The 22,164-nt window shown below is 46.2% G+C and overlaps 1 protein-coding gene across 2 annotated transcripts in view; it reads left to right on the forward strand.

The window, feature by feature from the left end:
* Nucleotides 1-22,164, forward strand: part of PRKG1 (protein kinase cGMP-dependent 1) — a 374,427-nt gene that overhangs the window by 230,610 nt on the left and 121,653 nt on the right. For both annotated transcript variants that reach the window (XM_059851089.1, XM_059851088.1), the window contains exon 4: nucleotides 2,071-2,176. In XM_059851089.1, the coding sequence (XP_059707072.1) occupies nucleotides 2,071-2,176 (106 nt within the window). The remainder of the gene's footprint in view (nucleotides 1-2,070; nucleotides 2,177-22,164) is intronic.

Genomic DNA, 22,164 nt, shown 5'->3' on the forward strand with positions numbered 1-22,164 from the left:
TTTTGCTGGGAAAAAGTGTAAAAAGAGGCAATAAACTTAAATTGCAGCATCCCAGCTCTGATTGCAGGGTGATGTTTCAGGTTATTGAGAAAGGAAACTCCTGTTGCAGACACACCTGCTTCCATCATTTTGTTTCTCATTTTCCTTTCTGGCTGTGCCTCCTGCAGTCAGGGAATGGGATATTTTATATTTTACTTCCAGCATCCAGCACAGGCTCTGTGGGGAGGGATGGGCCAGGAAATCTCTGTCTGAGTTCTAATTCCCAGTGGGTGTTGAATTTGTGGGATGCATCCCAAAGATATATTTTTCATCTCAGGGCACTCCTAAATAGATAACTTTGAATTTTTTAAAGGCATCAAATCCCACAGAATTCCTCCTGATTCTTCAGCCCTGACAGGGGGTTTCAGCACAACAGGAGATGCTGCTCATGCTGATTATAAGGGTCCTGCTGACATTTAAATCTCTACCCTGATTAGACTTTGGTAAAGCAGCTGTTTGTCATTAAGGCAGGAGAAACGAGACTATAAGGTGTGATTAGTGGTTTAATTAATACAGAAGGGCATTGTCTGCACTTCAGCAACTTGCTGGGCTGCATGGACCTTGTGGGGGGCTGGTATGTGAATTTATAAAAATATGTAGGATATAACATATAGGGGGTGTGTATATAAATATATAAAAATATTATTTATATATGTATATATATATACACCATATAAATCCTATATAGAGAATATCCTAAATATATAGGATTTTATTAAATTATATAGGATAGAACAGTGTGTTATGGCTGATAAATGAGAGAGTAGCACCTCTCCACAATTCCTGACAGGGGATGATGGGCTGTGCTGCCAGGGAACAGGGACAGGACAAGGGGAAAGGGCCTCAGGCTGGGCCAGGGGAGGCTCAGCTTGGACAGCAGCAGGAATTTCTGCATGGAAAGGGTGCTCAGGCCTTGGCAGGGGCTGCCCAGGGAGCTTTGCATCCCTGGGAGGTGTTGCTTTGATAATAAAACTAAAACTTCTTCTCCCAGAGAAGTTTCTGTGTTGAAAACTAGAAGGGGCTTTAAGGGCTGTTCTGCCCTGCAAGTCAAGAAGAAATCTTTGAGTTTGCACTTTGAAGGTTTTCTGTCTTGCAAATGCAGTTAGGGATAAAAACTCATTAAGGAGGAGCTTTGGGAGCTAAAGGAGCAGCAAATCAAAGCCCATTCATTTCATGGATTTTATCAGTGAGAGTATTTGTAAATATTTTGCTGAAAGTCTCTTTGCTTCATGCTGTTTCCTGCAGTCAAATGGGGGTATGGGAATGGAATTTATTGCACTCACTGTCTGCAAAAAAAAAAAAAAAAAAAAAAAAAAAAAAAAAAAAAAAAAATTAATATTAGTGTAGAGGTCTTGGGGATAGGTTTAATCAAATTGTTTCTCTAAGGAGAAGCCCTGCTATAAACTGTATATACTCAAGCATTTATGGCTAATGCAAATGTCTAAACCACAGCTGAGATGAAAACTGGACCTTTCAGGGTTCTGCTCTCTGTGCACTGGTTTTCCCTTTTCTCCCCATGGAATTTTGCCTCTGAAGAATAGGATGTGGTGTTTGGTGAGTGACTCAGAAGTCTTGGAATTTCAGCAGGGACTCAAATAGTAAAGTTGGAAAAGAAAGGCTCAAAACCTGCCCAGCTGGGAGATGTTTTGGTTCATAATCAGGGCTTGGGTCTGGAAATTTCCTTGGGAGCAGGATGAAACCTCAGTGGATTTTGCTGGATAATGCACGAAAAGTGTCCCAAAACCGCTCAGGTTGTGGTGAACTGACCCCAAATCCTTGCTCACCTTTGGCCTTCCTAGATTTCTCCTCCTCTCCCAGCTGCTTCCAGGCCCTCTTTCCAAAACCCCACATCCACCTCCTGCACCAGGACCTTCCCAATCCCTCTTCGTGCATGTTTCATGTCCAGCAGCTGAATCCCCTGGTTTGCAGTGTTCCCCATTCCCACTGACATAATTTTCCTCTGCAGTTCCCAACAGGAATCTGGACATTTTTTGCTAATCACCTTTTCCCCTTGTCTTGTTTTTTTTCCAGCTCTCGTAAATGTGAAACTTTGGGCTATTGATCGGCAATGTTTTCAAACAATAATGATGAGGACTGGCCTCATCAAGCATACTGAGTATATGGAATTTTTGAAAAGGTATGGCACTTGTTTATTTATCCAAAAAATCCCGTGAAACTGCCGTCCTCTCTTGCCTTTTTTTCTTTTTTTTCTTTTTTTTTCTTTTTTGTGAGTGCAGTATTTGATTCGTTTCCTTCTCATCTCTTTCGGTTTTAATGATTATTATTATTATTATTCTGATGATTTTTATTTGCTGTTTGCCCATCCTCCTGAGAGGAGGGGGAGCTTTGCTGTGGGGGAGTTTCATTCCTGTTGAGAGTTATTCATTGGCAAAGAGTCCCAGAGCTGAGGGGTGAGAGACAAGCTTTCACATGAGTCATTCAAAGTGTGTCAGAAAAGACACATTTTTACAAAAAAACACCCTTGGAAGGGAAAAATCTGGGGTTTAAACTGGTTCAGATCCATTGGGGGCGTGTTCTTGTCTTTCTGGAAGTAAAATGGGAGTTTTTAGGAAAGCAGATCTTTAGGTTGCTACAGAATGCAGGTTGGATGAGTAACATAAACATAAAGACAAGAAAAACAAAATTTTTGCTCATTCAATTTGATTTTCCCAAAGGTTCCTTCAGAGATTTAAGGCTTGGAGAGGATCAATAGTGAATAATCCTGATTATTTGGAGAGCTGGGGGTGCTCACCTGGAGAGGAGAAGGCTCCAGGGAGAGCTCAGAGCCCCTGCCAGGGCCTAAAGGGGCTCCAGGAGAGATGGAGAGGGACTGGGGACAAGGGATGGAGGGACACAGGGAATGGGTTCAAAATGACAGAGGGGAAATTTAGATGGGATATTGGGAAGGAATTGTTCCCTGGCAGGGTGGGCAGGCCCTGGCACAGGGTGCCCAGAGCAGCTGGGGCTGCCCCTGGATCCCTGGCAGTGCCCAAGGCCAGGCTGGACAGGGCTGGGAGCAGCCTGGGACAGTGGGAGGTGTCCCTGCCATGGCAGTGGGAAAAACAATTTCAGGTTCTTTCCAATCCAAACCATCCCAGGATTCTATGAAAAATTACTATATTTTTACATATATTTTATTTTTTTTACATGTATTCTCACAGGGGGTGGCACTGGATGGAATTTGAGGTCCCTTCCCACCCAAACCATTCCATGATTTTGTGAAATCCAGTGCCACAGCGTAAGGAACAGATTGTGTTTCATGTCACCAGAATGATCCCAAAGGGAAGGAAGTGTCAGGAATTGTAGGGAAGGGGAGGCCCAGGCCACTGTGAGGCTTTCAGCCATCCCAGTGCTACTCAGGCATTACTAAGCTGTTACTACCCCAGGCTTGTCCCAGTTAGTACTGCAGAAGAAAGGGACTCAGGGAAAAGGAAACAACATCAATTATATCATTAATGAATGTCAATAATGCCATTATTAATAAAATATTCATTTATAGAAGTAGATATTATTTAAAATGCATATTGTATACCATGTCTAATAGAAATATTTATATATTTAATATAATATCTACCTGATTAATAGGATCTTTTAGGTTGGAAAAACCCTCTAAGATCACTGAGTCCAGCCATTCCCCCAGCACTGCCAAGGCCACCACTAACCGTGTCCCCAAGTGCCACATCCACATGGATTTAATCCCCTGCAGTGATGGGGTTGTCCCAATTAGTACTGCAGAAGAAAGGGACTCAGGGAAAAGGAAATAACAACAGCAGAAGAAAGGGACTCAGGGAAAAGGAAATAACAACAATCTCATTATTAATGAAATGTCAATAATGCCATTATTAATAAAATATTCATTTATAGAAGTAGATATTATTTAAAATGTATTTGTATACCATGTGTAATAGAAATATATATATATATATATATAAAATATAATATCTCCATGGTTCATAGGATCTTCTAGGTTGGAAAATCCCTCTAAGATCACTGAGGGTGATCATTCCCCCAGCACTGCCAAGGCCACCACTGACCATGTCCCCAAGTGCCACATCCACATGGCTTTAAAGCCCTGCAGTGATGGGGACTCCTCCACCCCCTGGGCAGCTGTGCCAGTGCCTGACCACCCTTTCCAGGAGGAATTTCCCCCAGTATCCCATCTAAACCTGCCCTGGGCCAGCCTGAGGCTGTCCCTCTTGCCCTTGTTCCCTGGGAGCAGGGGGTGAGCACAGTCTGATCTCCAGGGGAGATCTCTCCATGGGATCACCTTCCAGAGGAGCCAGGAAGATGATCCCATGGGACTGATGCCCTGGGATGAGGGTGGCTGTAGCACAGCTCAGGCAGGGGCAGGGAATTAATGCAAGCTGGAATTTGATCTGGGAGCAGAGTCCTGCCCAAGCCACTCCTCATAGGCTGGAATTCCACTGGGATGGAAATACTCCTGGGGAAGGAATGAAACTCAGGGACTTGGTGAGGTGAGGGATTCCCTGGAGAGGGACAGGAGCTCCACGGGGATGTCCCACAGCTGGAGTATCATGGCTGAGCTTTTTCCAGGTGTCTCTGCTGCTGATTATCAGCAACCCAGCTCAGGAGAGGAAACAGAATCTGCTGCTGTGTTTTAGGGGTTTAAAACCCATCCATTCCAGCATTAAAAAGCTTTTCAGCAAACCTGGGAATGGGTGTGGGATCAGCTCTGGGGTGGGAGCTGCTGGAGCAGGCCCCATGCTCACATTTAGCTTTGAAGCTCTGAGCTTTAATAGAGATTTTCCAGAAGATTGTCAGGATTAATTTGGATTCAGGTCCTGCAGAGCCTGCCCAGCTTTAATTTTAAAGCAAATGATGTGAGGAGGAAATCAAGGAGTGTTTCCTCACTCCGTGGCTGTGCTGCTTGAACACAACCTGTGGCTCATTAGAAAGGCCTAAGGCGAGCAAATAAACATTTATTTTATAAAATCTTACAGTTCCGATTTAGGAAGAGCATTTCTTCCATTTGGAGCACCTGTAGGAAGGTCCTTTAAAAATGTTGCTGCCCACTGGGTCTTCCACTTGGGCTCTGGGCATCTTTAGCTGTCTCAAGCTCAGTTTAGATCTCATATGGAACATGAAATACTCATTTTTAGATCCCATTTGCTGCATTAAATGTTCATTTTAAATTCTCATTTGCTATATTAAATGCTCATTTTTAAAGATGCTTTCCTTCAAAATGTTTCTGATGAAAACCAGGATAAATCCTGAAAAGAAGGGGCTTGTTGATTTTTGACTTTATTCTTTGCTTTTGGGGGATTTGGCAATTTTTTTTACTTTCCTCTATTAATGCATGAATGCAAATGCCCTTGTTAAGAATTAAATTGAATAAAAAATAAAGGTTTGAATGGTGGCTGCCCACAGAAAAGTCAGTGGGGTTGGGCAGGATTTTTTCCTGCTGATATTAATCTAAAAACTCCCTCTCTAATTGTGTCATTATCCCAATAACAGAGTTATCACCGTCTCCAACAACAGATTTTCACGTGGGAGCAAAGCACAGCAGAAATTAAACTTCTGGGGGTGAAGTGAGGCTGTTCATTTATGTTATTTTGTTTTAATCCTTTTTATCCTGCTGAAAATAAGTGCAGCTGGGTTTCCAGGGCTCTCTGGGAATATTGCCCCAATGGCATCATGGGTTTGCTGGAGTTTTCCCCAAGGGCCACCCTTAGGTGTCAATCCATTCTTCTGAAAGCCAGGGGAAAACCAGAAAACCAGGAAAAATCCATTTCCTGGCTGAGAAATCCAGGAGTGCCTTCCCAACGTGTCCTGGGCTGGAGTGCTGAATCCCACCTTGCTCCAAGGAGTTGTGCACTAAGAAAAGTTGGGATAACTCCCCTGGCTGATGTAAAGCAAGTCTTCTGGAGCAAGCAGCAAGTGAATATAATTTTTCTGAGGAACCAGTCCATGCCTCCCTTCCCAAAATCAGCAGATGATCCTTGATGGGATCAAAAGCTGCCCTAATTCCATGGCAGCGCCTGCTCCAAGGAGGGGCTGGAAAAGCCAGCTGGTTTTTGATCCCTGTGAGAACCTGTGTCTTGCTTTGAAAGACAGGTGTGTGCTAAGGAAGGCAGGAGCCTCCCTTAAAATGGAAAATGTAGAACCCCTCCCTCCAAATTATTATAATTTTGAAATTAAAGGGCTCTCAGGCAAAGATGTGGGAACAGGAATAACAGTTCTTTACTAGGAAAATTAAAAATACAAATGCAATAGTACAAACAAAAAAACCCCAACACTGCCAGAGTCAGAGCAGGCCCTGTCCCCTGTGTGTCAGGGTGGTGGCACAGTCCCATCCCAGGGGGGCTCAGGGTGGTGGCACAGTCCCATCCCAGGGGGGCTCAGGGTGGTGGCACAGTCCCATCCCAGGGGGGCTCAGGGTGGTGGCACAGTCCCATCCCAGAGTGGCTCGGGGTGGTGGCACAGTCCCATCCCAGGGGGGCTCAGGGTGGTGGCACAGTCCCATCCCAGGGGGACTCAGCCCTCCTGCAGTGCCAGCTGTGGTTCTGCTGGAGCAGGGATCCTGCACAAGGGGGGAGTTTTCCTCTGCAGCTGCAGGGCTGCTGGAGATGGGCCTGCTCTCCCTCTGGGAATGCAGGGCAGGAGAAAGCTGCTCCTCTGGGAATGCAGTGGGCAAAGGCTGCTGTGCTGTTCCAAACCTCAGATTGTATCCAGGTAGGAATGCTTGGCTCCTCCCCTGGGCGGGGCATCTCCCCATGGGATGGTGGAATTTGATCAGCCATGCAGGGACACTCGCTGGCCATGAACAGAAGATAATTAATAATTAATGGCCCATGGACTGCAGAGATCTCCTGGAGGGAGGGTTGGCTGTGGAAGAGATAAAGAAAACTGCTCCACCTGGTTTTAACAGCTGGCCCATGAACAGAAGATATCCCCCTGGAGTTCTGAGGGGGATGAGTCATGGAAACGATGAAGAACAGTCCCCCACCTGGTAAAAGAATACATATTTTGGTTCCATCTTGCATTGCAACCTAAGACAACCTGCAAGATGAATCAGAGCAGTGACTCCCTTGGAAACTCAGACTTTTGGTAGCTCAATATGTGACTAAATCAATGTCAGGTCAAGGTAGATCATAGAGCAACCAGCAGTGAAAAGTGAAATGTAATTTAGTGTTGTAGATTTAGTAACTCCTGATGGTACAGGGGGTTTTTGTTGAATTCTTCTCTAGTTTTCAGCCCAAATTGTGGTTTTTGTGTGTAATTGAATATATTTGTCCTTACGCAGGTGCAGGGAGGTCACAGCTGTGCTCAATGCCTCTGTACCTCTCACTGCAGTATTCACTGTCCCAGGCTTACAAGGATTTCTTTTTCAAGCCAATCCTAAAATCATTCCATTTAATTAAAATCGGAATATTTCAGTTAAGGAAACAACTATTTATTAAATTAATTTGTCTAGGGAATAAAAGTTGGGGTGTGGGGGGGGGGGGGGGGGGGGAAACTTGTGCTGTGGCAAGAATTTCCTGCTAAACATAATAAGATCAGAATGCTTTGAAAGAGTAAATTTTGCAATTTTTTCTTCCCAGAAAAAGGCTTCGTAAATGAAAAATGCTTCCTTCAGTTAAAAGAGGCTGTGGATTCTGGTCTGTGGTGTAAACTCCAGTTTCTCCAAGGCCCTGGAAGCAGTCAGGAGAGGGTGAGGGATGTTTGGTCTCACCTTGGAGGCAGGGTCGAGCTTTAGGGGTGGATACTGGGGGGAAATTCCCCCTTACACGCATAGCCTTGCATCCCAGGATTGAAAAAAATTCTTTGGGCAGGTGGGGAAAGGATTCCAGAAGGCTGGATGTGGGAAGCTGCAGAGGGTGGGGACTCCCATAGGAGCTCTTTGGACATCCCTGCACCTCCCTGGGTCATCCATAAAGTGTGAGCCCAGCCTGCCTTCCAGGCTTTGTGGGATTTCAGTCCCCTGCATGGAAAAGAAGCTCTGGGAACAGCCTCACCTCTTGTCTGCCTGGTGTGTTTGGTTTTTACCAGGTGGTTTGAAATCCAGGCTGTGCTGGGGATGTTGAGGGCATGGCCAGGGAAGCAGCTGAGCAGGAGGAGTTGGATTTGCTGTTCCACGGTGCACGGGCAGGCGCTGGAGCAGAACTGAAAGGATGATCCACGGGATCAAACTGTCCATTCCTGCTGCCCTCAACAGGAAATATTGTCTTTCTTGTCTTGTGGAGAAGGCCAGGCTCAGGTTTTTCTGCATCTCTGGGGTCTCAGGTCAGGTGGGTTCAACTCCCTGCCAGGAGGGGACAGCCAGGGGGGGTCGGGCTGTGCTGCCAGGGAACAGGGACAGGACAAGGGGAAAGGGCCTCAGGCTGGGCCAGGGGAGGCTCAGCTTGGACAGCAGCAGGAATTTCTGCATGGAAAGGGTGCTCAGGCCTTGGCAGGGGCTGCCCAGGGAGCTTTGCAGTGCCCATCCCTGGAGGTGTCCCAGGAAAGGCTGGAGGTGGCACTCAGTGCTCTGGGCTGGGCACAAGGTGGGCACTGGGCACAGCTGGGACTCCATGGGCTGGCAGGGATTTTCCAGCCTCAGGGATCCTCAGGGATCCCCATTCTGTGAGGCACTTCTGGGCTGGCAGGAATGCTGAATTACCACCTTCAGTGGGAAGGAGGTAGTTCCAAGGACCAGGGGGTGCAGCCCTGGATGCCCTGGGGAATAAGTCCTGGATCTCTGAGGATTTTGCAATTTTTTCCCTGCTTTTCCAGGTTTTGGTTTTTGGGGTTTTTTTCCTCTTTCATTCACCTCAGAGTTTACTTGATGAGATAAACTCTAATTTCCTGGCAAGGTTGCTGTACTCCACAAGATCCTGTCTTTACATTTCTAAGGAGAACAACACCTCAGTGTCCTTTTCCCCTTTTTTGATTCTGTCAGCAAGGAAAAAAACACCCTCAGAGACCCACTTGTGATCTCCAGAGGCACAAGGCCTGGTTTGAGTTTAATTTGCTGCCTTCTATTTAAAGATTATTCTATTGTTGTGCTTCTACTGAGACTTTGAAAAGATGATGCCAGGAATTAAATCTTGGACTTTTTCCTCTGCTTTTTCGCCTTTAAAAATAATGGTGTTTATTTTTACTTGTTACTTTTGTTTTCCAAATCCCCATTCTTTTTTTTTTTTTTTTTTTTTTTTTTGAAGGATGAGTGCTGCCTTTTGGGGATTTTTTTTTTGCCATTCCTTCTGCCCACAATGAGAATCACATTTTACTTTTCAGCACCTGCAGAGTGGGATCTCAGGTACAGATCAACAGGGTGAAATCACTGGTAAAACAAGTGTTCTGTGGTTTTCCCCTGATGCAGACAGGCCTGGAATCCAACCCTCGGCGGTGTTTCAGAGCCTTCAGGGGTGGTTCCATCCCACCTCCTGCCTGTTCAGGGAAAGAAAACTCCTCTTGTCAGGAATTCTGCATCAAGTCAAGCCCAATCCTGGCTCGTGACCCAGGAATTCTGAGCTCCAGGGCAAAGCAGGCTGTGACAGGACTTCAGATCGTGTTTTCTGCAGCTCCAGCTCTTCACAGCTCAGTGCAGAACATTAGGCACAACTGGAGATTTATGGAGGTGTTAGGGTTTGTTTGAAGCCACTCATCCTTTCCAAATTATCATTTGGGATTGAAATATTGATGGCTGTGCAGAGCAAGGGGATTTTTTTGTGTTGCTTGCTAAAATGTGGAGAAGAGTGGAGTGATGGGAGGGATTGGAGTGAAAGTTTGGAGCTTTTTGCTGCCAGTATTAAAGTAAGTGTAATTATTAAATATTTTGATCACATTATGGAGTGACTTGAAACACAGGGCTCTCAAAGGTGGTGTGATCTCTGAGTGGGGATCTGCAGCTATGCCCTGCATGGCTCCTTGAGGTTTCCTTCAGGAGGGGATGCCTTGGGAAGGCTGCCCTAGGACAGAGGCCAAACAGAGTTAAAGAATAAAGCAGGGATTTATTAAAAGGATCTCCTCCATGGATCCACCTTGGGCAGCACAAGAGCCCAGCCAGGGCTGCACCCAAGGTGAACCAAAATGGGCACAAAATGCACAACCAGTCACAGGGTCTGTCACTTTGATCAGTTCTGCTCCATTTGCATCTTGGAGTTCATTGCCCAATTCCAGCTTTAGCCCAGGCAGTCCCATCTTTGTTTCTCTCTCCTTAGCCCATGTTGTTTGTGCTCTTGGGCCTGAGATTTGGATCATTTCTCCTTGGTCCCCAGCTGGAGAAGGAATTGTTTTGTCTCCCTGCTCTGTGCAGAGAGCTCACCATCCCCTAATGTGAAGCTCAGACCTGCACACTAAAGCAGCACAGAATCTGAAACATATGAAAGCTGAAACCTGAGGCATCATTGCCCCAAAATAGTGAGGCAAGACTTGTTTGGGTGTTGTTTTGGTGAGAATCTCTGGAGCTGTGACTGTCAGCTCTAGGAAATGCTCAGGGCAGTTGTTCACTCCCTTGCTGGGGCAGAGGAGAGAGGAACAGCCATGCTTGTTATTCAAGTATTAAAAATGATGAGTTGTGGTGAATTGCAAAGGATGAGACATCTGGAGGTGGAGTGCAACAGGTTTTACCCCTTAATTTATAAACCAATCCTGGAACTGTTGGAAAATACCAAGTGGTTTGACGTCCATCCCTGTCCCTCTCTGGTATGACTGCAGCTGTCCTCAGATTGTGGTGCTCCCCTCGTGTCTCCCACACAAAGCCCCTCAGGGTGCCACCAGGGTGCCTGCTGAAGGACCTTGGCTCCTGCTCAGTCATCAGTATTGGATTATTCATCAATGGATTGGAAACCAAGGCCAGAACATAAGCACAGGTTTAGGACTCATTGCACCTGACTCCCTCAGCCTCAGCAAAGGATGCTCACCTTAAGCAGGATCAATGTGATTTGGTACTTTGGGCACCTTCTTTTTGAACTTTCCCTGACCCATTAAGCTCCCCTTCCTCTGGGCTCCAGAGGTGTTTTGGGAGCCCTGGGACAGCGTGCAGCCATTTGATAACCACAGATATTTCAGAGCTCATCCTCGTGCCTGACACTTCTCATAAAAAGCCATTTATTCCCCTCTCCAGCCTGTTATCACCCAGACAGTGCCTATTCTTGTGTCCATTTTCCTGCTCACATAACAAACAGACCCCTCCCAAGGCAGCTGACAGCCTGCTCTCCTCAGAGGAGAAGGATTTCAGCAGGGCCAGCCGTCTGCTTGGAAATATTTTGCTTTTTGATCAGGCCAGGAACTCTTCATACAGGGGCAGAAATGTAGCTGGAGGCTTCCAAACTCTCTTTCCTTTTGCCTGGCTCGTGACCACATCAGCTCCTGTGTGATAAGAGGATTATTGTCTTTATCATTAGGATTAATTTTCAAATGAGGGAGGAACCTGAGCATTTCTGGACAGGTCAGAGGCTGAAGTTTAGCTTCTCTGTCGTGTTTTTCTGTCTCTTCTAAAAAGAAATGCCTGAATTTCCCTGCAGTGTCCTGGATTGCATCTGATTAGCCATGGAAGTCCATGGGAGAAATGCTCCTGTGGGAATGTTGGGTCTGCCAGGGTCAGAGATGCCTCTGGGTGGTGTTTGCTGGGATTTCTTCTCCTTGCAAAACTGTTCCTTGTCTTGGGTTTATGATGGAAAACCAGCTGAGGTCTCAGGTATAACATTTTAGAGAATTCCAAAGGAAACTGGGCTATAATATGTTAAAATCCATGGAATGTTAAGGAGAGAAAGTCGAGGGAAAAGGGCCTTTTTCTGCACAGCTGGTGGAAAAGTTTGAGCACAGCCCAATTACGAGGAGGATGTCTCAGGCTTCATGTTTGAAAACTCTGTCTCTAAACTGCCTTTGGAGCCTAGTGAAAACTGGAGTCTGCCTGCAAATCCACAATGCCAAGCAAAGCCTTCTGGAGGAGCATTAATTTGATGGGAAATGCAGCTTTGGGGCTGAATAAATCATCAGCAGGCTGCTTCAGAAATGAACAATTTCATCTCTCAGGGTGCTGGATCCCTCCCAGCATGAAGAGGCTCTGAGGAAGAGGGCAGAGCAGAGGGTGGGGTTGGTTTGGGGTCAGACAGGCTGGGGACACTGTTGCCTGCAGCACTTGGAAGCTGAGGATGGATGATGGATGATTAAATGGGTTGGAATTTGGCAGGGCTGGCAGGCCTGGAGAGGGGTAATTAATGGCTTTGATGTTTGGTTGGTGCCAGGGAAACGCAGAGGGTGGTGGGGTTGATGTGAGGCAGATGCTCCACATCTCCTCTCACACTGCTCAAGGCCACACCTCGAGGGCTCTGTCCAGTTCTGGGCACCCCCAGCTCCCTCCTGGGGCTCCAGCCCCTTCCCCAGCTCTGTTCTGCTCCAACCCTTTGTCATGAGGAGCTCAAAATGAAACTTCCAAGGGATGCACTCGAGGACCTCAGGGTGCTGACAGGGCTCACAGTGAGTGTTTAATGTTTGCTGAGTTTCTCAGCTGTCCCTTCTAGCTGGTCCCTGAATTCCTGCCCATGATGACAGCATTCCCAAAGTCTCCAAGCCTCAGGTTGGAGTGGAGGTAGGAAACCTCAGATCCCAGCAGGAATTGCAGTGTCCATCACTTAGTAGGTAACTTGGAGTTCCTCCTGTTTTCATGAAGGATTCATTCAAGTTTCAATTTGCTGTGAGGCTCTTTAGGGTTTCCTGAGTGGGTTTTTAGTACAAAGACCCAGCATTTTGCTGTGAAGCTCTTTAGGGTTTCCTGAGTGGGTTTTTAGTACAAAGACCCAGCATTTTGCTGTGAAGCTCTTTAGGGTTTCCTGAGTGGGTTTTTATTACAAAGACCCAGCATTTTGCACATCCAGGGCTTCAGCCTTGTTGAGAACAGCCTCTGCCACAGCTGCTTTCTCCTGGCACCAATTCCCAGGAGTTCAGTGACGTGGTGGGGGATAAAGACACACTTTGGGTTCTGTTAGAAAGGGGGATTTAGAAGCACAGCTCTGAAATGAATTCCCTGGCCTGAAACACGAGTGGAAGTTCGATTGCCATGGCTGGGGAAGAGGGGAAAACTTGAGATAAATGGAATTGTGCCTACAAAGTAATGGAGTGCTTGGGTGGTGGCAATTCTTTTAAGAAATAGGTGACCCTGGGATAAGAGAAATTCACTGGCCATGGCCACCTTCCTGTCATGGGCTCATAAAAACACCATGGCAAAAGCCAAGGCAAGGTGTTAGTCCTTCACATGCTCTAATTGGTGGTAATTGGCTGGAAATCAGAAAGCTCCAGTGCAGATTTGATGCTGTCACTTAACCCCACCTCTTCCTAATCTAAGTGGGTTTTTCTCCCTGCTGGAAAAGGCTGGGACATCATTGTTTTTTTAATTTTATTTTTTTAATGTATATTTTCTTATGACAAAGCATTGTGAAACAATGCATTTCAGTAAGAACAAAAATTTAATCAGGAGTCTGGTGAGCTGTCACTTTAGTTAACTCTTAACCAACACAGAGCCCTTGAGGTATGTGTTGGGATGAGCTTGGTGTGATCCTGGTGTGCTGGTTGGAATCCTCTGGGGAGGGAGATGTGGCCAAGCCTCTGTTTGTTCAGGCAAAACCAAAATAGCACAGGCTGGCTCTGAGGAGCTTTGAAATAAAGGGAATTATTACTTCCTCTGCAGAGGGAGTGTAAAATGATTGAGTTCATCCAGACCCTTCTGACAGAGGGATTTTAATGTTTGTCAGTGATCTGGGTGAAACAGTTGCTGAGTGCAGCCAAATCATGTCCTATATACAAATAAAAAAAAAAAAAAAACCAAACCCAAATCAAGAGGAAAAATAGGGACAATCTTTGGGTGCACCTTGTTGTAGCACAGGACTTGGGGGCACATCTGCACTGTGAAGTGTGTGAGAGTCTGAAGGCCAAGCTAAGCAAAGATCTGGGCACAATTCCAAACTAAAAGCTCATTAACTCCAGCTCTGTGTTGCCTTGACCTCTGGGATGTGCACGAGGACACCCTGGATGCTCCTTGGCAGGGAATTAGAGCTAATTTTGGCCTTGACATTACAGAATGATGCTGCTGGAGATGAAGCTCTGGCTCAGGAAAAGCCCCTGCTTTGCTGTTTGGGTGCAATGAGGGAAATATTGTAGCAATATTTCCTTACATTCACGGGATAACAGCCATGATTCAGGAGGAAATGGGAGAGTTCCTGTGTTTAGGTTGGATCTCTGCAGAACTGGAGGCTGGAGGATATATAAATATGGCATTAATGCAGTGAGTTGGTGTCTATACAATTTATATCCTGTGTGCTGCTGCCTTGCAATTATTTGTTTCACATGCCTGCAGCTTGGTGAGCTCATCAATGGCTAATCTGGCAGGTAAAGCAAGAAACTTGGCTTAAATGAGTATTTTAAATGATTCCTAAGGTGGTTTAGGGAGCTTTTCCCCTTTCTTTGCTCAGAGTGGCAGGTTCTTCCCTGTTTTTTTCCTGGAGAAAGCCTCTACAACCTCTGTAATTGCTGGTGGAGCAAAGGGAGGGTGTCAGATCATTCCTTGCTGAGTTGCTTCCCTCTCAGAGTTGAATTATCACTGCTTTTAGCTATCTGCTCTCTCTTAGTCTCACTGGGGTTATCTCTGTGTGCTGTCAGAGTTGCACCCAGGTGGATGAGAGCAGTGAGGACATGGTGGATGTGTTTTTAGAAGATGATGGATGGTGGTGGCTCCTCCAGCTTGTCCTCGGGGTGGCTTTTGTATCCCTCTGTGATTCACATCATTCCCAGTATTCCACCTGTCCTCTGGAATTTGGGGCAAGGTGAGCAGTAAGTGAAGGTGATGGGGTTTATTTTCCTCCTTAAATATCCCAGGGCATAAAATTGGACTTAGATTTTAAGAGGTGAAAACCCCCCCGTTTGCAGTTTGTTCTGGCAGGAAGCAGGAACCTTCACCAGGAAGAAACTCCATGGGGAATGTAATAAAAGTGAGATTTACATCTGTTTAATCCAAAAGCCATCTTTTCCAAACCAAAACCAACCCATATTTGAATTAGAACTCATCAAGAGCTGCTCAGGAATGCCAGGAATATTTGTTTCAATATTTGTTACAACAGAGTTGTGCAGTTTTGATCATTCCAAAACTTGGGTGCTCCCACAGTTTGCCAGGTGGATTTGTTTGGAAGATGTACAAATTGGGTAAATTCTTGTTTCTGTGCTTGAAGATTAGAAATTATTCTGTATGTGCACATCTCCAATCATCTCTCCTGAGTGAAGTTCACATCCTTTACCTGGTAATTGTTGTGTTTTGTCTCAGCAGAGCCCAGGAAAGATGAGGCACAAAGCCTTTAATGTGATTACAGAGAGCTGTTAAATGTGCATCTCATTATGTGGAGTGTCTGGAGGCCTGGCAGGCTGCCTTCCCCACACAGGCAGTGCTCTCCCCTGATGAAGATACAGAAATATTGATCTAAAGATAGGCAATAATTAGCACCAAAGAAGATGTTACAGGAAGTAGCCCCTGGCACTGTCGATAGGGGATCTTGTGCAGAAGTTGTTGCTGAGCATGAAATCACTGCTGAGGAAAATGAACTGATTTGATCACTAAATGCCCAGAGATTATAAATTTGGTAAATTGATTATTTACTCTTTTGTGCCCCTAACTCCCAGTGGATTCGTTGTGTCACAGAAAATGCTCAGTGGTGGGAGCCACCGTGCCTGGGGCAGGAGTTTGGTTCAGGAGCTGAGCAGGACCAGGGAAAGGCCTTTAACCATTGCCATCTTCCCCTTCATTGAACGGGAAGAGTTAAATTTGGGTGGATTTGAGGAAAGCAGAGAATGTGGCTCCTCTTTGGGAGCTTCCAGCTGAACTCAAACTGGGCCCTTCACCGAAGTGGAGAGCAATGGAGCTCTGCCCTTTTTTCCATTTGTTTTGAGCCAAAAATTAGGGACTTGTATCTGGGAGTTCAAAACTGAGTTCTTTTCTCACTCTTGAGCTGCCCTGAACCTGCTGCTCAGGGTGGAATGGCTGGAATCCCTGGGAATCTCAAGACCAGGTTGGACAGGGCTTGGAGCAGCCTGGGATAGTGGAAGGTGTCCCTGCCATGGCAGGGGTGAGAATGGATGGGCTTTGAGGTCCTTCCCAACCCAAACCATTCCGTGGATTTCTGATTCCATGGCCAAGGCTGGACCCCAGCACTGTGGTAACCAAAGTCAGTCAGTTCTGAGGTGGGAAGAGGAGGAATTTGTAATAGCCCCCTCCTATAAAAAATTAATCTGTGCGAGCAAAAAGATGGATTTTAATTTCTGCATCTGGACTCAATTTGGAGACTTCTGGGATTCTGGAGAGGAGTTAATGACTCACAATGTACTTAATTACCTGTAAATTACTTTGTGCTGAGCAGACAGAAAACAAGAGTTGGGCAGAGTGCAATGAAAGTTCTTAGCCAAGACAGAAATGAAAAAGGAGAGCAGAAGCACTGTGGTACCCCAGGTGTCAATGACAAGTCCAGAAAAAAGGTGGATTTGTATAGAACCATAGAATCCCAGAAAGAATTTAGCTGAAGGGCCTTAAAGCCCACCCAGTGCCACGCCTGCCATGGGCAGGGACACCTTCCACTGTCCCAGGCTGCTCCAATCCCCAGTGTCCAGCCTGGCCTTGGGCACTGCCAGGGATCCAGGGGCAGCCCCAGCTCCTCTGGGCACCCTGTGCCAGGGCCTGCCCACCCTGCCATGGAACAATTCCTCATTCCCAATATCCCATCCATCCCTGCCCTCTGGCAGTGGGAAGCCTTTAGAAGGTAAAGGACAAGGGCAGCAGCTGCCTGGGCTGGGTTTTCCAAGGACACCTGTACATGGTGAAGTCAGGGATGAGTTTCTGGGCCATAAATAAGTGTGGAAGTTCTGTCCTGAGTGGGATGAGATTTAAAATGCTCATAAATGCTCATCAGAAGAGGAGTCACATGGATAATGAGGCTGCCTGGGCAGGCTCACCAACATGGAATGGTGGTTTTGGTTTGTTTTTATTTCAGGGAGTTAATTCTGCTTTCACACTGGAGCCAGGCTGCTGTTAATACTGGTTCAAATCCCATTTTTGAAGCAAGCCTTAGTCATGCTACTAATGGGAGCATTTTCTCTTCAGCACCTTTAAAAGTTCTCTAAATGGTGCCATTTGTGCTCTGATATCTTAATGTTTTTATGTCCAGGCAGAGACGGGTCTGGTTTTCCTGCGCCGAGTCCATTTGCACATCATAATGATCATTTTATGCATTTGTCCTCTCCTTGCATGGGATGAATTTTTAATGTGCAGGCAGAGGGTGACATTTTTATTGCTTTTACGGGCATCAGGAATGCATTTTAAATTCAATTATGTACTGTCTCTGGAAATACCACACAAGTGACTTGCCAATAAATACATCTCGTGGATTACTGGAAACTAACGGGGACAGTAATCACTGGAATAACTTCACTGGGCCAATTTTTGTCACTCCAAAAAAATACAGGTTAATGCATATTAGGAGAAATAATTCAAGCTTCATATAGACACTGATAAACCAGCATAATTATTTCTGGAAGGAGATGAAAAGAGTTTGTGCAGCTCAATGGAGACAAACTCACTGGGTGCCCCAGCAGCTCGATATGCAATTAGAAATTGGTGTTTTAAAGGGTAGGGGAAGTCAGAAAAGGGCATTCCATGCACTGAACACGAGCTCAAAGAACTCACAGGATTTGTGCTGTGGAATTGAGCTGGAGATGAAGACAAATCAGGCTTAGGCTGGAGCGTCCTCAGAGGGATGGTAAAAAATCCTGAAGTTGTTAATAATTGAGCAAATTCCAGCTGACCTGCCGTGAATCACTGTTCTGTTAAGCTGCTGACAAGGAGGGGGAGCAGAACCAGCTGGCCAGAGCACACCAGGAATCAATCAGAATCTGGTTTAAGAAGAAAATCCAAACCACTGGAAAACTGGGAAGATAAAACTCAAAGCAAATTGGGATCTGTGGGTGCAGCACACACATCCGTTGGCATGGGATTTGGAATGCTTTGTGGGGAGATAGAGGGAGGTGTTGAAAATAAAACAATGTCACTTGAAACAAGTAATTAGAGTGTAAGTCCTTATCCAGAGGAGGGAAATGCAGGAGAAATCAGCATTTGCTCCAGGGCGTGGAATAACAGAGTGGTTCATGTTTGCAGGGATCATCTGCTCCAAACCCTCCTTTCAAACAGCTGAGCTTGAGCTGACCCCACCACCACCCCAGAGGAATCTGGAGGGAGCAGATGCCCTGTCCAAAACAGCCTCCACTCCTCTGCAGCTGTAGGATGGGAGATGTCAGCAGCTCCTGGATCCTCTGAGGAAACCAGCATTGCAATCTGGATTTTTCTGTCCAGGCTAATGGGATTTACCCTTCCAACAACAGCAGGAATCCTTCTGTTCCCCCGTGTTCCAGGCTGAACTGATGTTTTAGTAAATCCCAGTCCTTCACAAAGTGTTCCCAGCACTGTCTCCATGAGGTTCTAGATCTAAGGGACAAGGGATAAGGGGCAGTGTGTCTGAGACTCTGAGCTCCACTGGATTTGGATTGGAGAAAGGTAAAAGCCCCTCTTGATAAGAAAATATCCAGCCTTGTGTCCTTGGCTCCGTCATGGACAGGGCTCTGCCCCACATGGTGCTGTTCCAGTCCTTTCCCTATTGCTGGAAATGGGGGAATGAGACAAAAATCTCAGTTTATGGGGTTTCTAAATCCACTGGGCTTTGCCTTCCTTCACCTGTAGATGATCTTTGCCACCTGATCTTCCTCCCATGTGGGTAATAACCACTCTGAATCCATATTAAGTGACAAATGTGTTATTCCAATGACACTTAATGGGATTTTTGGGGGGATGTTATTGGGAAAAACCAATTTTAAATCAATCCTTGTGTGCCCACCCCGGTGCTGCTGCCCTGATCTCTGTGCCTGGTCCACAACTGAGCTGTTGAGCATGTGTGGGCCATTAAAGGGAATTTTATTAGACATTAATCACCCCAGAGGAGTAAACTGAGTCATCTGCAAACATGTGGAATGATCATCAATAAATCAGGAATGACAGGGAACCAGGAATGGATTTATGGAAGTGCTTTCAGCACCTGTTGCTGGCTCCTTTTAACAGTATTCTGATATCTGTCAATGAGTCAGATTTTAATCTGAAGTGTTTCCTTCTAAACACATTGAATGGTGGCTTTAATCAGGATGCAATGTGGCCTTGCATAAATCAGTGTACAGAAAATAAGATCTGCAAGACAGTCATAATCGTATCATGGTGACCTTCTTTCAATGAAAAAATAAAATAAAAGAGAGCTGACTGGCATAAATTATATTTAAAATCAGTTTTGATGGGCTGGTGGAGCCACTGTTGGATGAGGCTGGGCTCTGGGAATGGCCAGGCTCTTGGATGCTGCCCTGGGAAAAGAGGCAGGGCAGGATATCCTGGATTACATGGCTCAGGGCAAAAACTCAGCCCAAAAAACTGGGTTTGTTCCTTTTGGATCCATCTTCCCTGTCCCTTCCCTGACCTCCTCAGGGGATAAAGTGGGGTCAGGTTTCCCGTCTGTTTGCTTCACATCTGCCACAGAAACCCTGGAATTCTGTCCTGCCTTTGATTATTTCTCTGTCCAAATATCAACCAGGAAGGCCACAGATGTTCCCAGCCACCCCAGTTCTGGGATTGTCTTCATCACTTTTGGAACAGGACAGGAGGAAGAGGTTTGGAGGTTCAACTATGAGCCTAGGGAATGATGGAGCAGGGTGCTGGTGGAATTCCCTTCCTGGGATGCAGAGACAACCCCGTCACGTGCTGACCTTTTGTCATCTGTTCAACAGCAATTAATGAAACAAATTGGTGGAATTTAGTGAAGCTTTCATGTTGCAGTAGAGAAAATAATGGAAAAGAGAAAATGCTGGAGAGAGCAAAATGAAACATGTGTTGGGATTCAAGCGGGGATGGATCCAATGTGTGTTGGATCCAAAGGAAATGTCCCCAGGAATAATTTCTCTCTAATGTCAGGACAGGGGCTGTTCCATGGAATGAGTGACCCATGGCTGGTCAGTCTTGCTGTTAACCAGTGACCAGAAGGTTCCTCCCCCTTTTCCAAACTGCTTTGGACCTGGAATGTTGCACTTCCCCCTCATGGATCATCCAAATCCAAGATGCTCCAGTTGGAAGCTTGGGTGTCCTGCTCCCAACAGGACTGGGATGAATCTGGGTGTAGGCTCAAGAATTGAGGGTTGGATTTGGGATCACCAACCCCAGATGGGCTGTGCTGGGAGAAGAAGCCAGGACTGGGATGAATCTGGGTGTAGGATCAAGAATTGAGGGTTGGATTTGGAATCACCAACCCCAGATGGGCTGTGCTGGGAGAAGAAGCCAGGACTGGGATGAACCTGGATGTAAGATGAAGAATTAGGGTTAGATTTGGGATCACCACCAGCTCCAGGTGGGCTGTGCTGGGAGAAGAAGCCAGGACTAGGATGAGCCGGGGTGTAGGCTCAAGGATTGAGGGTTGGATTTGGAATCACCAGCCTGGGAGAGGAAGCTGAGAGGGTTTGACAGCAGCAGAACACAATTATATGGAATTACTGCAATTGGCTTCCCAGCACAGAGGGTTTTTTTGTTTATTTTGGGTTTTATATTGCCCATTATGCTGCTCGCCTGTCTCTAATATTCCCAAGATTATGTTTTCATAAACAATTGTATTTTCGAGCTGTGTGTGGAATCTGTCAGGCTTTATTTGATTATTTCTCCAATGCAGCCCAGGCCCTTGAAAATCCTCGACCTTTAATTCATTTCCAGCTGCAGAGGCTTTGCTGTACATTGGAAATTTTGGTCTCCAAGATGAAAAGGGAGAATCAACTGAGTTGTAAGGTCTGGGATTAAATCGTCCTTCTCCTTTCTTAAATTCAATAAAGGACTCAGGCTTATCCTGGAGAAAGGGGTGTCCCACCTATGGCTTTAGAGGTGCTTTAAAAACATTTGGGATTCTGTGCAGGTAGTAAATCACAGGAGGGGGGTTTTGCCCATTTATGGGTTGGGATCATAGAGCTGGGCTGGTTTGGATGTCCTGGGGGGTCTTGCTGGGGATCCCTGTGGTTGGCAGAGCACTGCTTCTTTGTGGGAAGATCCCAAACGCCTCTGAGGTGGATTTTCATGGGGCCAATCCCAGGATTTCATCCTGGCGTGCTTGTGCAGGGTTCTCACCATGAAAGGAACAAAATTCTTTGGATTTTGGTACCATGTTTTGTGGCTTATTTCTCTGGGGGGTAACTAAATCATTCTTGAAATCTGTTCTCATTGATGAGCTCAGAATGATCCTCTGGTGATCACTCAGAAAGGATTTTCTTTGGAGTTGTCCCTCCATAAATCATCTCGGATGTATCAGCCAGAGTGAGGTGCTCAAGGTTGCTCCCAAACCCAGTCTGGGATTTGGTGATGCTGCCAACCACGGGGTCACCCCTGCTAGCTCCCAACCTAGGAATGTGTCGGGCAGGACATCCATGTTTTTAAATTCTTCTCATAGTAACTAACAACAACAACAAAAGGTAGATATTTAGGTGTTTTAATGCAGAGCCTGGGCCCTGCTCTGCCCCTCCTGCCCCCAGGGACAGCCAGGCCTGAGGGCCCCTCTCAGCTGGGGCTCCTCTCCAGGCTGAGCAGCCCCAGCTCCCTCAGCCTGCCCTGGGCACCCAGCTGCTCCAGGCCCTTCCCAGCTCCAGCAGCTCCTGTTCCTTTCAGGTCCCTTTGTTTTGGGGAAGTTGCCCAGGAGAATGTGAAAAGCTGGTGATTCAGAGGATGTTCAAAACATTTACAGCTTATCTTTCTTTTGTGTACATGTAATTCTGAAGGCAGCAAATGATGGTGATCTCTGTGATATGTTCATTTCATGGGGGTGGCTAAAAGGAGGACGCAGCAGCAAACAGGGCTGTGCTTGGAGAGGGTGTCAGTGGCTCCATGAAAAAGAGATTATTATGATGCTGTCAAGTGCAGCAGAGATCTCTCAGACACAAGACTCCTGCCTTCATTTGGTCTTGGATATGATGTAAACACCCAGTTGGGAGGAAAAAGAGACAACAGATCGTGCATGCAAATGCCACTTGTCCCTTATTTACACTCACTGCGATTTTGACACATTGACCAGTGTTAAGGATCTCTTTTGA

Source organism: Haemorhous mexicanus, chromosome 7, assembly GCF_027477595.1.
Source record: "Haemorhous mexicanus isolate bHaeMex1 chromosome 7, bHaeMex1.pri, whole genome shotgun sequence".
Taxonomy (NCBI): Eukaryota; Metazoa; Chordata; class Aves; order Passeriformes; family Fringillidae; genus Haemorhous; species Haemorhous mexicanus.